Source organism: Coptis chinensis, chromosome 7 (genome assembly GCF_015680905.1).
Source record: "Coptis chinensis isolate HL-2020 chromosome 7, ASM1568090v1, whole genome shotgun sequence".
NCBI lineage: Eukaryota > Viridiplantae > Streptophyta > Magnoliopsida > Ranunculales > Ranunculaceae > Coptis > Coptis chinensis.
The window spans coordinates 22,068,334-22,084,113 of NC_141462.1; the positions used below are offsets into that span (position 1 = coordinate 22,068,334).

The 15,780-nt window shown below is 35.7% G+C and overlaps 2 protein-coding genes across 2 annotated transcripts; one reads left to right on the top strand and one right to left on the bottom strand.

Annotated features, from left to right (window-relative positions):
- Window positions 1-5,597: 5,597 nt before the first annotated feature.
- LOC147486620 (serine/threonine-protein phosphatase PP1) lies at window positions 5,598-12,624 on the top strand. The gene is made up of 4 exons (XM_086570724.1): window positions 5,598-6,031; window positions 7,618-8,177; window positions 8,257-8,478; window positions 12,379-12,624. The coding sequence occupies exons 1-3, from the start codon at window positions 5,824-5,826 to the stop codon at window positions 8,446-8,448; spliced, it is 960 nt and encodes a 319-aa protein (XP_086426850.1). The 5' UTR covers window positions 5,598-5,823; the 3' UTR covers window positions 8,449-8,478; window positions 12,379-12,624.
- Window positions 12,625-13,759: 1,135 nt separating this feature from the next.
- Window positions 13,760-14,521, bottom strand: LOC147486621 (MIZU-KUSSEI-like protein (Protein of unknown function, DUF617)). The gene has a single exon (XM_086573790.1). The coding sequence runs from the start codon at window positions 14,519-14,521 to the stop codon at window positions 13,760-13,762; it is 762 nt and encodes a 253-aa protein (XP_086429916.1).
- Window positions 14,522-15,780: the final 1,259 nt, after the last annotated feature.

Sequence of the window (15,780 nt, forward strand, 5' to 3'; positions counted from 1 at the left end):
TCAATGCTATGTACAAATCAATATATATACTACTAATTTCTTTTCGTAAAGCTCCCTCCTTGGCAAGTCGCCTGTACTACGAATTGGTGCTACCATAATACTGCAGCACGGAGATATACTTCTGTATAACAACGCAAGTTTCAAATCTTTGAATCAACACCACCCAAACATTGTGAATTCCCGAATTAAGAGGTTACACAATTTTAAACAGATGAGTCAATTTTTTCCATTTTCCTTGTACTGAGGCTTATTGAGAGCTGAGTATAGCTTGTTGTGGAGCACACTACCATACCCAGGAACCTTGGACATTCGTAGAGTTGACATGTGGCCTTGAAGTTCACAGCCGCATGTCTTGGCACATAATGACAATCAGTACTTGATGATGCCGGATTCAACTCAAGTTGAATTCTATCACCTATGTCGCAACATGCATGAATTGCTTATTTGGAGCAAGCTTTGACGACATTGTCAGTTCGCAAGGAAAGACTTCTGAACACTATTATAGTCTTAACTTCATTTTCTCTGTCTCTACAATAGTATGGAATTAAGTTTCTTGCTTAATAACAAAATTGATACAGACCATGACTACCAAAAGATAAGGGAATTAATTGATCCAGTCAATTCTCCATCATATCTGACGAGAGCTTGCAATTCTTGACATCTACTGTTGTTTTGTGGTGTAGTTGATCGAATATGTTACAGGTTGATTACACTCCAAATTTGGGGCTTTGGCTGTTGTGATCACCATGCATTGATGGCTTAACCATGCTCAAAGATTATACCCTTTACCATTAACTAACGATCGTTCACAGAATATAGATCGATATATTGATGCAGGTCGATCAGTTCTCTACCCATTAATTGCAGGTCACTTACACAGTTGCGAGTGATCGACCTCCTACATAATTTATTAAAATCAAATTTGATTGATCGAAAATTGTTACCATCAAGTTTGTATACAGGTTAATCAAATTACAAACCGGTGGTTAAACTCCATTTGAGCAGAGATATAGTTACTTATATATTCTTTTTGTTCAGCTTGCTCCTTCGCAGGTCCCTTACACTACGAATACTGGTACGGCTCTTGAATTGGAGTGGAGTACTTTGCTTATTGGCAAAAACTCTTATCTCCTCCAATTATATGCTCTTATATAATGCTAACAATATTATGTGCATATGCCATATATTTGGTTTAGTCATTCTTCTTGCCTTGTACATATGTATTGTTAACCAACCTTGGTTATCGTAAATTTATCGACCTGGACACACTTGACCAAGATATTAGCTCAGCTTTATATGGCATCCATTTTAAGCCTAGCTTTCTTTCATAAGAAAGTACAAGGAACATAGATACTCATATGTTGGAGGACCACATGCATGCATTGAGTAGTTCGATGTAACCACCGACCTTGATTATACATTCCACTAATTCCTATGTCAACAGCTCGATCATCACAGGTCGATTGCACTCTAAACTGGGGCTAGCTACAAGCTTTTCCGAACTAGGACTAGCTAGCTATTGTAAACTGCACGTGTTCAAGTTACTCACAATTTTGCAGGTCAATTAAATTCCAAAAAAAAAAGTGTGGCTTAATATTAGCCATCCAATTTGACTTATACAAATCAAATACAAACATAATAATATCCTCCAAAAAACTAACTATCAATTATAGTCACGCCAATTCAAAGTTAGTTATCAACTGCGATCTCTAAATACAATTATGATCTCCAATTGTGATCTTTAATTAAGTGACAGCATACACCACTTAGATCAATTCAATTTAATATTTTGCCAGTTCGAAAACCTTATACAAGGATCGACCTGCCAATCGACTTCAATTCAATTCCATTCAAGTCATTAAATAAAAGAGTTCGTCTACCCCGAGGATATCTTTATAGGGACGGCAGCCGAGACCGGTCCGAAAATAAAAAACAAACCCATATTCTCTCTCTTCCTTTTTGTTTTTGATTTTCGCACCGTTGGATCCGAGATCCAACGATCTCGGAACACTCATCCCTATAGGGATATCCTCGTGGTAGCCCAGATTCAATTTGGTACTACTCAATTTGGTACTACTCAGACATAGTAGTTTACCATTATTCAATTCAATTCAATATCTTGCCAAGTCGAGGACCTTATTCAAGGATCGACTAGACAAGACTTCAAATCAATTCAATATCTTGTCAGGTCGAAAATTAACCTTATTCAAGGATCGACCTACCAAGACTTCAATTCAATTCAATTTCTTACTAGATTGATCAATACTTTCTTCAAGGGTCAATCAAACAAGAGCTACAATTCAATTCAATATTACGGCATGATGGTGCATTCTCCAAAGGACAATCAAATGAGACCAAGCGAACTATTCCAAACAAATTATGTTCAATCCATTCTTCAAGGATTAGTTAGACAAGAACTATCATACTAACCAATTAATAAAGTTGGTATCATGTCTAATATCAGCCCCTATTCAAGAACTAACCTACAATACATGTGTCAAATTATTTATCTCGTCAGGTTGTTCTTGAGAAAACACAACCTAATGAGAGGGGGCTATGTGAGGGACATATATTCATATTGAATATATTAATGACACGTGTCTTATCATTGATCAACTTAACTAATGACCAACCTATTAGATCATAGCAGCTAGACATCTCAAGAGCCATGAGTTACTAAATTGTTACACAAGCACCAAAGGTCATCAATAGAATGGAGCACCAAATGTCATCTCATTCAATTGATATTAATGAAGTACTAAACAAAGCTATAGAGGGGAAGAGAGTTACAAAACAAGGGAGGCGAATACTATGGTTCTTCCCCTTTCTCCATCTCCAAAATCTATTTTGATGAACTAGGACTGACTTGATTCGATCGAGTTCGCTAGAGAACTCGATACGTAGACAGCTCCACGGAACAGATCGGAGCTCAATCAAATCCACAATCTAATCCCATTTCCTTGATCATAAGGCTAAATCCAAAATTAGTCTTTACAATAAACGAAAAAGAAAGCTTCTGATATTTAAATGTAATATTAGTTGTCCCCATAATTTTAACTTTGATGATCGGTCCGGATATATGCAAATCCAAAACTGATATGCTTTTCAACAATACAAACCCAGAATCGAACCCGCCCCAAATAGATATTTGAGTTAGAGAACCGAACCTTTTTTTTTTTTTTTTTTTTTTTTTTTTTTTTTTTTCCGGATCCTATCCGTTCCAAACCAATAAACTCGATTTCAACCCGGTGAACCGAGTTTTTTATAATTTGATCATAATTTTCATTATATAAATATTAAATATATTTTTTTTGCTAAACACAAAAACAAGGTACACAAATCCAAAAGGCATAATGAATTGAATGATTTGAAATCCAAATTTGTAAGGGAGGATTTTCCTTTAGATAGAAACCATATTTTTTTTATGTAAAAAAATATCGTAATATTACTTTTGTATTTTGCATATCTTATTTTGGAACTTTAAATATTGCAATGTTGCATAAGGTAATAGAAATATATGGTGGAGAAAAATTAGGAATAATAAGACTAAAAATTTTAATCGGATCAGGCCTATAACGGTTCGGTACATACTTAATCCAGAACTAATCCAATAAGAGTCCGATTTTGATTTTCAAGACCCAGAACCGGTCCAATATGCTAACTGCCTGTCCCAGACCCGCTTTTATTGGTTCGGACCGGATCGGGTATTGGTTCTTATCCGACCCATTGCCAGCCCTAGTTCCAACATGTCAACAATGTGATACAAGAACAGAGTTCTAAGAAAATGAAGACAATACCATAGCATGTTCCAAATAGATCAAGAAATACACTAATTTAAATTTCCAAATGACAAACTTAAAACAGTGCGCATAATATGCTCGTTAATATGGAGGTTTGTCTTTTTTCAGATTACAACATATACAAGTTAGGTAGTCCAGTATGTACACATAAATAGTTTTTGAGCTAAATAATTGGATTTCATAGTAGTTATTATTATATACTAGAATTGTGGAAGATTGAGAAGAAGTTATCGGAAGAGAAAGGGGGAAGGTTGAGAAGAATTGAGTAAAACAATCACTGGAAATGGTACAAAATCCATCAAACGACTAACCAAACCTATTGGAAATGGCACTCGTGTAGCATATCTGTTCGAGTATATTAAATGTTAGATTGGTCTACGGTCTACCAATGAATATTAAGGGAATACATCTACAAAAAGAGATACTAATCTTAGATAATTTGAGTATGATATGGAGCCCGATTTCCAAAACCACGTTTTGATGTTTCGATTCACAATGGGGAAGGACTTTGCAACGTGTTCCCAATACGATATTTAATTGACCCCATCTACTCAGCTTCATTTCAAATATATCATATTAACATCGATGCAAGAGTTTGTATAAATCCCTTATATTAATTCACCTCCTCCATGGCATGTGCCGGAGTGATGGATACAAAGAGATTGCAGAGTGAGTGAACAAAAATAGTTGGGAATGAAAATAATAGTTGGGGAGTAGGGAGATTATGGGTTTAGGGCACGCCAAGAAGAAAATAATATTTGGTTCCATCCCTTCGTATTCTCTCCCTAAACTTTTCATTTTCTTAACATGTAATTATCCAATTATTGCTAATTAAATGCCATTTATGGTGGGCGTATAATTCAAAATGGCGTGGAATTGGTTTTTTAATATACCGCCACATGAAAAGACCGATTACTCCTATTCAAAGATGTTAAACAACATTTTAATTTAAAAACAATATCAGTACTGAGAATTTACAAAGGCATAAAAAGACCAAATAATTCTCATTAATAAATATCTAGATATTTGATTTAATTATTCATCTAGGAGTATTATGCGTAAAGAAAAATACCCAGATGAATTTAAGGGTTAAACTTAGTTATAGGAAATACTACTAGTAGAGATGTATAGGAAAGTAGGAAGTAATAATAATCACAATGTCACTGTTTTTGTGATAGTGCAAACTTTTTAAGAAAAAAACTAATTTAGTCAAGTATTGTACGTGACTTGTGGTGTCATCATTTTCCAATAGAAATCATAAAGAACTTTTGCGAGACGAAAATAAAAAACATAATCAATTACAATGTCCATGCGTACTGGCCTGGCCTGGGTGAGCACAAGTCCCTTCACTAGAAAATGTTCCAATCTCTATATTGGCAACGACTAACGAGTAAAGCCATAATTGGTAATGAAAACCCATATACTAATTACTAAATATAAGCACACTACTTTAAAAAAATTCAAATTTCGTTACAGTCAAATTTGGGTATACTAAATTGAAACAAATGTAATATCATACTACACTTACATCTAAGAAGAAAAATCAATTTCATCTTGTTAATTTTCTTAAGAATTTTCTTCTATATTCAGCATAATTTTTTCTTAAAAAAATTATTATTATTATCTATAAACGTCAAAACCTCAACAACCCTAGTAGCATGCCTTGTACCCTTGTGTGTATTTACTTGTACTCTAATTGATCCCAACAAAAATAGTCTCATTCCACCATCATTGACTTGCCAAAAATAATCAAAAGTTATCCCACTATATAAAAGGAAAACAGTTTTCATACCAAAAGTGACCATCCCATTATATTTCCAAAAAAGTTTAGGTTATAATAATAAACTTATAATATAGACCCATACAAACAAATATATAATTAATTATTAATATATGTTTCATATAGGCGCCTCCGCCACATCGGAATTGCAGTTAAACTAGCTAACACCTCTTTTTCTCAACTCTTGACACAGTTTTAAATTTTTAAGAGGCAAAAAAAAAAAAAGATAATAAAATTGAGGGGATGGCTTTACAAGGAGGGGGGCAGGGGGGAATCGAACCTGCGGTGTTGGATGATATAATAAACAGGTTGTTAGAAGTGAGAACAGCAAGACCAGGGAAACAAGTTCAGTTATCTGAAACTGAGATCCGTCAACTTTGTTCTTCTTCTCGTGAGATTTTTCTTCAACAGCCTAATTTGTTAGAACTTGAAGCGCCTATCAAGATCTGTGGTCAGTATTTTTGTTTTGTGTGTTTTGTGGTATATTGAAGTATGGGTGTTTGTTATTTTGGTTGATAATTGTAGATTGAGTTAAAGTTTGGATTTTTAGCTGTTTTGAAGAGATTTTAATGGTATTTAGGATTTTAGCAGTATTAAAATTTAGTTTAAGGAGATGTTATTTGTAGTTGTAGCTAGGTGAGAGAAAATAATAATGTAATGTTGTAATGTAACAACACCTTATGGTTTTGTGTTTAGATGTTTGTTGATATGCTAGTATCTTTAGTAGTACAGGTGCTGGAGTGTATTAAGGTTGGGTGTTGGAGTGCCTGCTCGGGTGAAGTGCTCAAATGAGTAATAATGATATAGAAGAGTTTTGCAACTTGATCCTGGGCTTGTTAAAACTGGCGTGACATACTCAAACAAGGGGCGTGAGGTAGTTCTCTTTGGCTTGGGGGGTGGGGGGTTGCTAGGTAGGAGGAGTGTAGAATGTATGGTTCCATAAATCCTATATTGCTAGTTTTGACTTGTGGAGTATGCTTGAGGATCAGTTTTTGTAGCATCCTCCAAAGGAGAGTGACACTTATATTTTCCATTATTGTGCCCTTGCTAGTGCTTCTGTTTGCCCAACATATTCAGTAGGAAGAGTGAAAGTTCCTGAGACATCTAAACCTCGGTTCACCAAGCAGCCATTGGGGCCGAGTTTTTATACTGTTGGCCATGTTGGTGCAAAAGGTTTATGTTGCAGTCAGTTACAAGTAGTGAGTTAGAAGCCTTGATAGTAGTGCTGATGTCCATAACAAGTATAACACATAGTACTAGAAAGTTTCATTATGAGTTCTTCGGTTCTGCTACAGTTTTCTTTGTCCAAATTGACACGTTCTTTTGGATAGTTAAGATATGATGTTGACTTTTGATCATCATGGGAGTAAGAATTTCTTAATTTACGAGACCGTAGCAGAGCCCATAATAAGCAAGGGGGCAGTGAATTCTTGTTGTCTAGTGCAGCTAAAATATATTTAGCTATTTAATAAGAGAAGAAAAGCATGGAGAAGAAGAGAGAAGAGACTATGCGAAATTAATTAGTTTTGGCCATCTTTAACACATCTATGTATAGGAAACTAGTATGATTTACATAATAAAAAATTCCCTAAAAAATTCAAGTCGGGGCCATGGCCCTTAGATTCCCATAGGAGATGTCCCTTGGAGCGCTACAAGTGCAATTTCTTCTAAAGGGGACGCTTCCTAGCTCATACGGAAGGAAGAAGTCTTTATTTTGGGTTTATTTACATGTGGAAGCTGATGTGGTGGTCCCAATGTCCTTATGTGTGTTGCGCTTTTGATTTTGCAAATGAATCCTTTGATGTTCAGAAAATTCTAGCGTAGGAACTAAGTTTTAACTGTCTAGACAGAAATCTTCTTTATAATTCAGAAATTACAGCACTTTTAATTTGCTTATTATACAGATAGTAGTGGTTGTAACTTGAAAGACACTTTCCTTACTTTTTATTTTTGATGAAATAGATCTGATATTAGCCCATGCACTACTTTTTATAATGATATTCTAACCATATGTCTTTTGTTTACTTGTTGATGCAGGTGACATCCATGGGCAATATGGTGATCTTCTAAGGCTTTTTGAATATGGAGGCTTACCTCCGCAAGCCAATTATTTATTCTTGGGGGATTATGTAGATCGTGGAAAGCAGAGTTTGGAAACAATATGCCTTTTGCTTGCGTATAAAATCAAATACCCTGAGAACTTTTTCCTTCTTAGAGGAAATCATGAATGTGCTTCTATTAATCGGATATATGGGTTTTATGATGAGTGTAAACGCCGGTTTAACGTGAGGCTTTGGAAAGCTTTCACGGATTGCTTTAATTGTCTCCCTGTTGCGGCTCTTATAGATGACAAAATCTTATGCATGCATGGTGGCCTTTCCCCAGATTTGACAAACATGGATCAAGTTAGAAACTTAACTCGTCCAACTGATGTTCCAGACACTGGTTTGCTTTGCGACTTACTCTGGTCAGATCCTGGTAGAGATGTTAAGGGATGGGGAATGAATGACAGAGGAGTCTCGTATACTTTTGGTGCTGATAAAGTGTTAGAGTTCTTACTGAAGCATGATTTGGACCTTGTCTGTCGGGCACATCAGGTTGTTAGTGTTCAGACATGCCTTTTTGTCTTGTTATTTATGATTGAGCAATTTGATAAGAACTTGTATTCCGTTGCAGGTTGTGGAGGATGGATATGAATTTTTTGCTGACAGACAACTTGTTACAATATTCTCAGCCCCCAACTACTGTGGGGAATTTGATAATGCTGGGGCGATGATGAGTGTCGATGAAAGCTTAATGTGCTCTTTTCAAATTCTGAAGCCAGCTGAGAAGAAAACGAAATTCATGATGTCATCTAAAATGGGATGATTGCCAAAGTTGGTACTTCACGTTTCTGAGGTCAGTTCCATATTCTTAGTTATGTCATGGTTTCTGTATCATTTGTTTTACGTCCAGTTATATGGAAGTCAGCCATTACTTTTTCTAAAAGTGTGATTACTATTATCATGATAATTAGGAGTTTACTATAAACATATAGTGATATATGCTAATATACTTATGGGTACTCAGCTATTTGCTATCGTACAATGAGATCAATTTGATTTTTTTGTGTTCCTCTGTTATTGCTGTCTGCCTTTCTGTTCTTATTTGGTGTGTAAAGACTTATCAAAAACTAAATAAAAATGGAACCAGGTGTGTCAAGGTTGACATTGAAGGATGGCATGTCTGATCCAACTTATTATTAAAAGGATCATTTTGTTATTACTCTTCTTTTTCTTGAGTGCTTTTGCTTGGTCCAATTAGAAAGATGTTGATCTAAAATATTAGTGAAAACTGAGTAAAACGTTGATCTACAGTATGCCTCCCTAGATAGTTAAGGTTGGATACTGTTACTGCAGCTTTCTGTCAACCACTTGTTAAAATAGAGTTGATGCTACTTCTACCATTTTCTGTGCTTGGACTGTGAAATGTAGTGATCTTTGCAAAAACTTATAGATTAGTCAATGTTTTATGTATTTTCACTAATGCTAACCGCTTTTACTAAATGATGTGGGAGATAGTAGGAGTACGCATCAGCTCTTCTTAAGTTTTGTTTCTGCTCTTATTGGTTGACCTTAGCGAGCTGTTACATGGTTATGGGTGCGTGTGTCAGACTATGACACTGTACGAAGTGTCTGCCACTGCAAATCCCATATATAAGGTTTGGCAAATCGAAATTATTTTAATAGATTAACTATTACAATGTTTAGGCTCAACATTCTACCTCCTTGTTAAGATTTAGAGTTAGTATAAATTATAAAACACTAGACATCCATGTTGTTTTCAAAAGATTGGGGTCTGGTGTCTTTATTTGTAAATAGCTTCGAATACATGTTTGATATTTAAGACCTGCTTCATGTGGATCCACTCGTTTCTGGAGTAAGAAATTAAACCTAAAAAGACGTAAAGTCATCCGGCTTTAATAAGAACACATCTCGTTATATTATTCTCTTATTATGAACTACCAAGCTAGTTTTCTGGAATTTCTACTTCAGTTGGGGTCGACACAGATCGACTCGGGACTCGGTGCCAAATGTCTTGTACCCATCCAACATAGGTCATTACTGTCATGAATTTGCGTTGAATCTGTGTCCAATCCAAGTCCGAGTCCATGAAAACCTGGACTGAACTCAGTAATTGGTGTCAAAGGTCTCATATGCATGCAACACTGGTGAACACTGTCATAATTATGCATGAAGAGCTGAAAGCATAAGGAGGGAATAAGCCAATTTATCGAATCATAGAGAAGTTTATCGTTCTATGTACCACAGTATTTTGAAAAAAGGTTCAAAACTTATGAACATGCTTTTATAGATTTAGACTACTCAATGAAGAGTTAATATTTCATGAGTTGGTGTCAAATTCCAAGAGTCTGTTACCACCTCAGAAGAACCATATGCAGATTCTGACTAAACCTTTTTTTCCTTCGTTCTGATACTAAGTTAAAATCCTGAGGGTATTTTATAGTAGATCAATAAAAAAAAGTCATTTACTTAAGTATATGGCGCACTACGGTGCAGGTAGCAGGCTTCAACTCTCACTTGGAATCAGAAGGTAAACCTCAACTTGTAAGCTTGTAGTGAGGCTTAAGCATTACCTAGGTCTACAAGGGCGTTGGCCTTAGTACTTAAACCCCTATTCTAATGCTAACCTCACTTTGAACATCAGTACTATTTTCGAATCAGTGGGTTGATTATGTTAATGTGATTTGAGAGATAAGAGCTTATAAAGGAACAATCTCATAGATAAATTGTCAAGCAAGGAAGGCCGTCCATTTTGGCCGAAATTAAAGAAACTAGGCTTGCACACAGAAATAAGGAAGTTTTTTTTTTTTTTTTTTTTTTTTTTTTTTGGTTAGCTGAAATGAGGAAGATCATATACACTAATTGTCAGTTTTTGTTGTAAACATTCATAAATAGACATATTCCTGTAGTTTAGATTTTAGAGGGCCCAGGGGAAGATAACAATCTGTGGAATGTTAGGAAAGGAAAAAGCTTGTGTGAGTTGTACAAAGTTACGCAAATAATAATGGGAGGAAGGATACTATGTTGCATAATTCCCGTGTCGTGTAATCGCCCATCTGTTAAAAACTAAAGAGGCACTTAGCTCTCCCCTTCTTCTCTTAGCGTTAGCATTATACAGTTTGATTATTTACCTTAAATCGAATTAGTGAATAACAGTTACTTGTAAAAAGATACTAGAATCTATTTCCCTTCATTCTCTTCATAAACTTATAAATATCAAAACATCATTTGTTGAGTTTGCAGTTTGTGAGGGGCATGTGTAAGATGACTGCTTTGTGGCTCATCCGCTATACATCTGTGATTTTAGTCTTACTAGACCTTTAGTAGCTCTTTCACAAAGGCTCTGGTGTCAAGGAAAAGGACAAAGAAGAGTATTAGAACAAAGTGGATGTTTGTTGGAGTGATCCAGACTTTCTGTTGCTCTTAGGATGATGCAACAGAATGTTTAAATTTTGTGAAGGTGATAAAATTATGGGTCCTTTTTACAGATGTTTATGTATAGAAAAAGAAGAAAAGGAAATAATAAAATAAGACTCACGTATCTATCTTCATTTTTCTAAAATCCATAACATGTGTCTGTGTAGTGGTGTAAGTAGTGTGTCGTTATTAGGTCATCGTAGGTGAGTGCTTGGTGGGCTTATTGACTATGCATGACTTTTGCGGTAAAGGATCTGGATGCCGGTCTCTAGACCTTTTTAATAAAGCTGTAATTGACAGTTGAGACTAAGTAATATGAAACAGCTGCTAGTGTAATTTGTGAAAGGCTGAACTATTTTCTACAGCAAGCTCTACCAACTACTGGTTGGTTGTCTGAGCCCATTGTTATAGGAAAGAGTCAAATTCAGGGAAAAAAGAGAGTCAAATTCTTGAAATCAATTGTAAGGAACCGTAGAGTTGCCTTGTTGCTAGAACATCTTGTTATCGTATCCAAGCTTTTAAATGGCTCTTTTGTACTTCAGAAATGCACAAAATGGGCTATTTCAAGAGGACATACTTCTAACAGCTTCGCCATCGGAATTTAATTTATTCACTAGTGGCCGCCGTATTATCATCTTTAAGATCCTAGTCTCCTAGATACTTGGATTACTGTATATTTCCAACTGGGCGATCTCCAAAGTTCATCATCTGACTTTGTCTTGTTTATGTAGCATAATATTCCCAAGAATTGCGTTTTTATGTTTTAGAGGCTGTTGTGATTTGTGCTACGCCCAATACCAAGCTATCTGAGTGTGTCTAGCTGCACATGAAAGTGCTGAATCCCTTTTGGGCTTGTATCTAGACGTAAATGAACCATGTAGGCAGGATCTGTACTTGTTGCACAAGTTATTCTAAACTCCCCAGTTATCACTTGCATGAACACTTGTTCTCTTTGAGGTAAGGTACACAGCAAAGCTCAGTAAGCATTCAGAACATGTTGGTATATATGAATTATTTTCTTCCAAGGGAATACCTACTCCTGCACATCCAACCTTCACATGCATGCATTATTTGTACAAATCCAACCTTCTTCAGTATGCATTGATTCCTTATTTATAGACATTGAATCATGGATACTATAACTTTTGGGTACATTGAGTGGAGTAGTGGACCATCAGTGTATTGCACAGTTGACTGAAGCATAACATTTGGGCGTTGAGGTTTTTGTTTTACTCGGTGCAAGTGGTTTCTTATAGTGATTTGCTCTCGTAGTGTTTAATTTCGTTTTTGCTAGGGCTAACACATTTTCTTCTTGCAGTGATTTTTGCCGTCTGATTGCGAAAGAATTTGTGGAGATGATGGAAGTCCTGATCTTGCGGGCACACTGTAGTATTTCAAGCAGATTAATTTTATTGTAGAGAAGATTGGGGAGCTGTGGATGTGGAGCGGCAAATGCCAGACTCTATGTTATTTTCATTTTTCTTGTGACAGAAACAATATGCTCATCCCATGTATATACATTGCTCTATTTTTTTTTATTGAATCATGAGTGAAACAAGGATAATTGTGGCTCTACTATAACCGTAAGTTGTGGAGAATGAAAGCGCCAGTGAATGGCAAACCATATCCCAAGTTGGGCATAAACGGGGTTCCTGCTTAGAAAACAAGGATGATACATGTACAGTGGTTGCTCATAGTTTGTGCCAGCATCAAGGTCAGCTAAAGTCTGAAGACTGAACTTCTGTCACAAGAAGCAGCGCAGCATGATAGAATCCCAGTTGTTCTCCTGGTGCATTCTTTGTATATGCTCTATTCCACAGCAAAATTATTGCCTTCTGAGGAACAACCTGACCCTCTGAAAGTAGTCTTTCCCTAGGATTATGCTGGATTTGTATACGACTTGCATGCAATCAATCTTCTTATCTCAAACGTTCTCTTTCACAGAAGGTCCTTGTGCTCGTTAGAACGAAATCATGGCCCAGAGGATAGACAGATTCTGAACTTCTTGGTAATGGGGTAAGCGTTCAGACTCAAAATGTCTTCCCTGTTTCCCTGATATACCAAGTACTTCTGTAATTCCCTTGTTATGGTTGCAGCCTTGTTGCAGCATCAAGATGTTAAAACAAACAAAAGAAACTGTAGTGGAAATATCTTTACTTGACTAAGTGTTTATATTGCCTAAAGCTCGAGCAATATATCATGCCACAGATTTGCAGCATATATTTTGCAAATTTGTTTCTGTCATCCAATCTTGTCTTGCCAATACACAAGAATTTAAAAACTGCCCAATCATTTGGTTTGCTCTGTCTACTTGATACGATCAGGCATGGCATCATTGCTCAAAACCGATTACATGAAATTTTTTAAGGGAAAAGCTATGAAAGTCAGCAAAGAAACTATATAAACTGCACCAAAATATGAACCATGAAATATGGAAATGTGTATATTACAATTTCTTTTCATAGCAACTATTACAATCCAAATCATCCCGTTCTAAACTCCTCAATAATAAAAAAACAGATTGAATCTGACCACTTTCTCATATACATCATAAAAATCCAAAAACAACAAACAAAGAATACTTGAAAGTTCAAAACAGCCAAATATAATTACAAAATAATAAATGAAAGTTGAGCTCATTAATCCCGAGTCCATCACCTTTCTTCCAACAATACCCTTATCACGAATCTGAAATTACATTAACAAGACCTCATCAAGAACACACTGAACTCTTGACCAGAACCACTATCAGGGTTAATAAGGTAAAAAGATTCAGAGTCAGAACTCCCAATAACTCGTTCATAATTAGCTCTCATATAAATTAACTCCCCATATTCTTCTTCTTCAGAACTCGCCATTGGAATCACACCAGCACCAACGGTCATTGATTGCAAACTCTTTAAAACCATACGGTCCTTACTACTTGTTTTCCTTCTTGTAGCAAATCCAAACTTACGTCCATTAATAAACAAATCCCATATCGGTATTAAGTTCAATGGACATGAACTCAAATCAGAACGAGTACACTCAAGTGCAATACGAACTAGTCCACATTGCATTTCTTTAACAAGAACACAAGTTGGTATTATAAATTCAAGAAAAACAGATGGTTTATAGTTTAAACGATCATGTTGAATGCAAAAACAAACATGCCCACGTCTATGACCGAAAAGAGTACCAACCACCATTGTTCTAGATATTCTTGGTGGGGCTATTGAGAAATAACTCTTTACACTTTCTGCAGTTACTGATGTTCTTGGATATACTTCTTCTTCTTCTTCTTGATGTTCTTGATTATGATCTTTTGTTTCTTCTGGAATATCGTTGCGTAGTGAAGTGCTTAAGCGTTTCTTTGTTGTTGGTAGTCTTGGTACTGTAATGGTGGTGGTTGAATGAGAATGAGTAGTGGTGGGTTTGTAACATGGGATAAGAAATCGAGTGAGATAGTCGATTTTTTTCATGGTTTTTGTATTGTTTTCCCAGCTTTGAGAGAGTAGTATAAAAGAGGACGAAGCTTGTTTTTTTGGAGTTTTCAAAGGGCATAAATAATAATAAAATAAAGAACAGAGTGAAGAGAGGTTTTGAGTATTGGGCTCGTTTTTTAGCTAGGTTTACATATATTAACAAATTTTCTAACGAATAATGACGGTTGGGATTTTTCAGTTAAGTTTGAAACTTCCAGCTCAGCTGGAATCAATAATGGGCCGGGCATTTAGAATTGTTAATAGGCCCAAAATAAAATCTTTAAAACGAAAAAAAATCAAAAGCGAAGGTTTCCTTTTTTTCAAGTGAGCAAAAAAAAGTGTAATAAGTAATTTGAGGTAACGAATTGAATCGTTCACAGCCGGTATGAATTTCCATTTCCCTTGAGTTATTATTCTCCAATAGTATAGTAATTGGTCACATAAATTATATGATGATCTCGACCATGCTGTATTTTTGTAGTAAAATAGGTTAGGTTCGGTCCATAATTGTATCAAAATCACCTGAAACTCAGGTTAGCCCTTGTCTTTTTCGGGTGTTTGTAGGAGGAGGTCAACCTTGTTGCTACAATGCCAGTCAATAAGAGGAAGAGGGCACGTAAGCAGTTGCTTCCAACACTACACCATAACAGTTTTTTGTGATGTTTATTTGGCGTCATAAATTTGGGGTCTTAATTTCAGTAATTTTTGTGACGGCATTTTGGCGTCAGTAGTTTTTGTGACGGCTTTTTGGCATCACAAATTTGTGACGGCATTTTCATATTTGTGACGGCGTTTTGGCATCATAAATTTGTGACAACATTTTTACATTTGTGATGGCATTTGTTTTGGCATCACAAATCTTTGTGACGGCATTATGGCGTCAGTAAACGTGTTTTAGTTTTTTTAAAATTAGTAATTATTATTTTGATATATGAGCTTTCATTTTGCAGTCTTGTACCCTGTAGAACTGTCCAAGAGACAACTTATTTAAAAAACAATACAATTAATCCACAAAATACACAAGTATTAACACTGAAAATTTCACTATTGCCAAATAATCCATTTCACATTTCAAAAATAGTCTACAGAGTACATATAATGAACACTCACGATTTATTCTATATCTCTCAAAATTATTATCAAATAACTTTTACAGTTATCAATTTTAAAATGCAATAATATATAACTACAAGGTATATCTTCTTCGCAAGTATCCACGGTCTAGCAGAAATGAAGCACCTTCAAAGCTCCTACCA

What these genes read in the sequence shown, in the direction of transcription:
- LOC147486620 (XM_086570724.1), top strand. Translation starts at nt 5,824, where the DNA reads ATGGCTTTACAAGGAGGGGGGCAGGGGGGAATCGAACCTGCGGTGTTG. An exon ending in AGCGCCTATCAAGATCTGTG is followed by an intron (nt 6,032 to 7,617) that starts GTCAGTATTTTT and finishes TTGTTGATGCAG; the next exon opens with GTGACATCCATGGGCAATAT. An exon ending in TTGTCTGTCGGGCACATCAG is followed by an intron (nt 8,178 to 8,256) that starts GTTGTTAGTGTT and finishes ATTCCGTTGCAG; the next exon opens with GTTGTGGAGGATGGATATGA.
- LOC147486621 (XM_086573790.1), bottom strand. Translation starts at nt 14,521, where the DNA reads ATGAAAAAAATCGACTATCTCACTCGATTTCTTATCCCATGTTACAAA.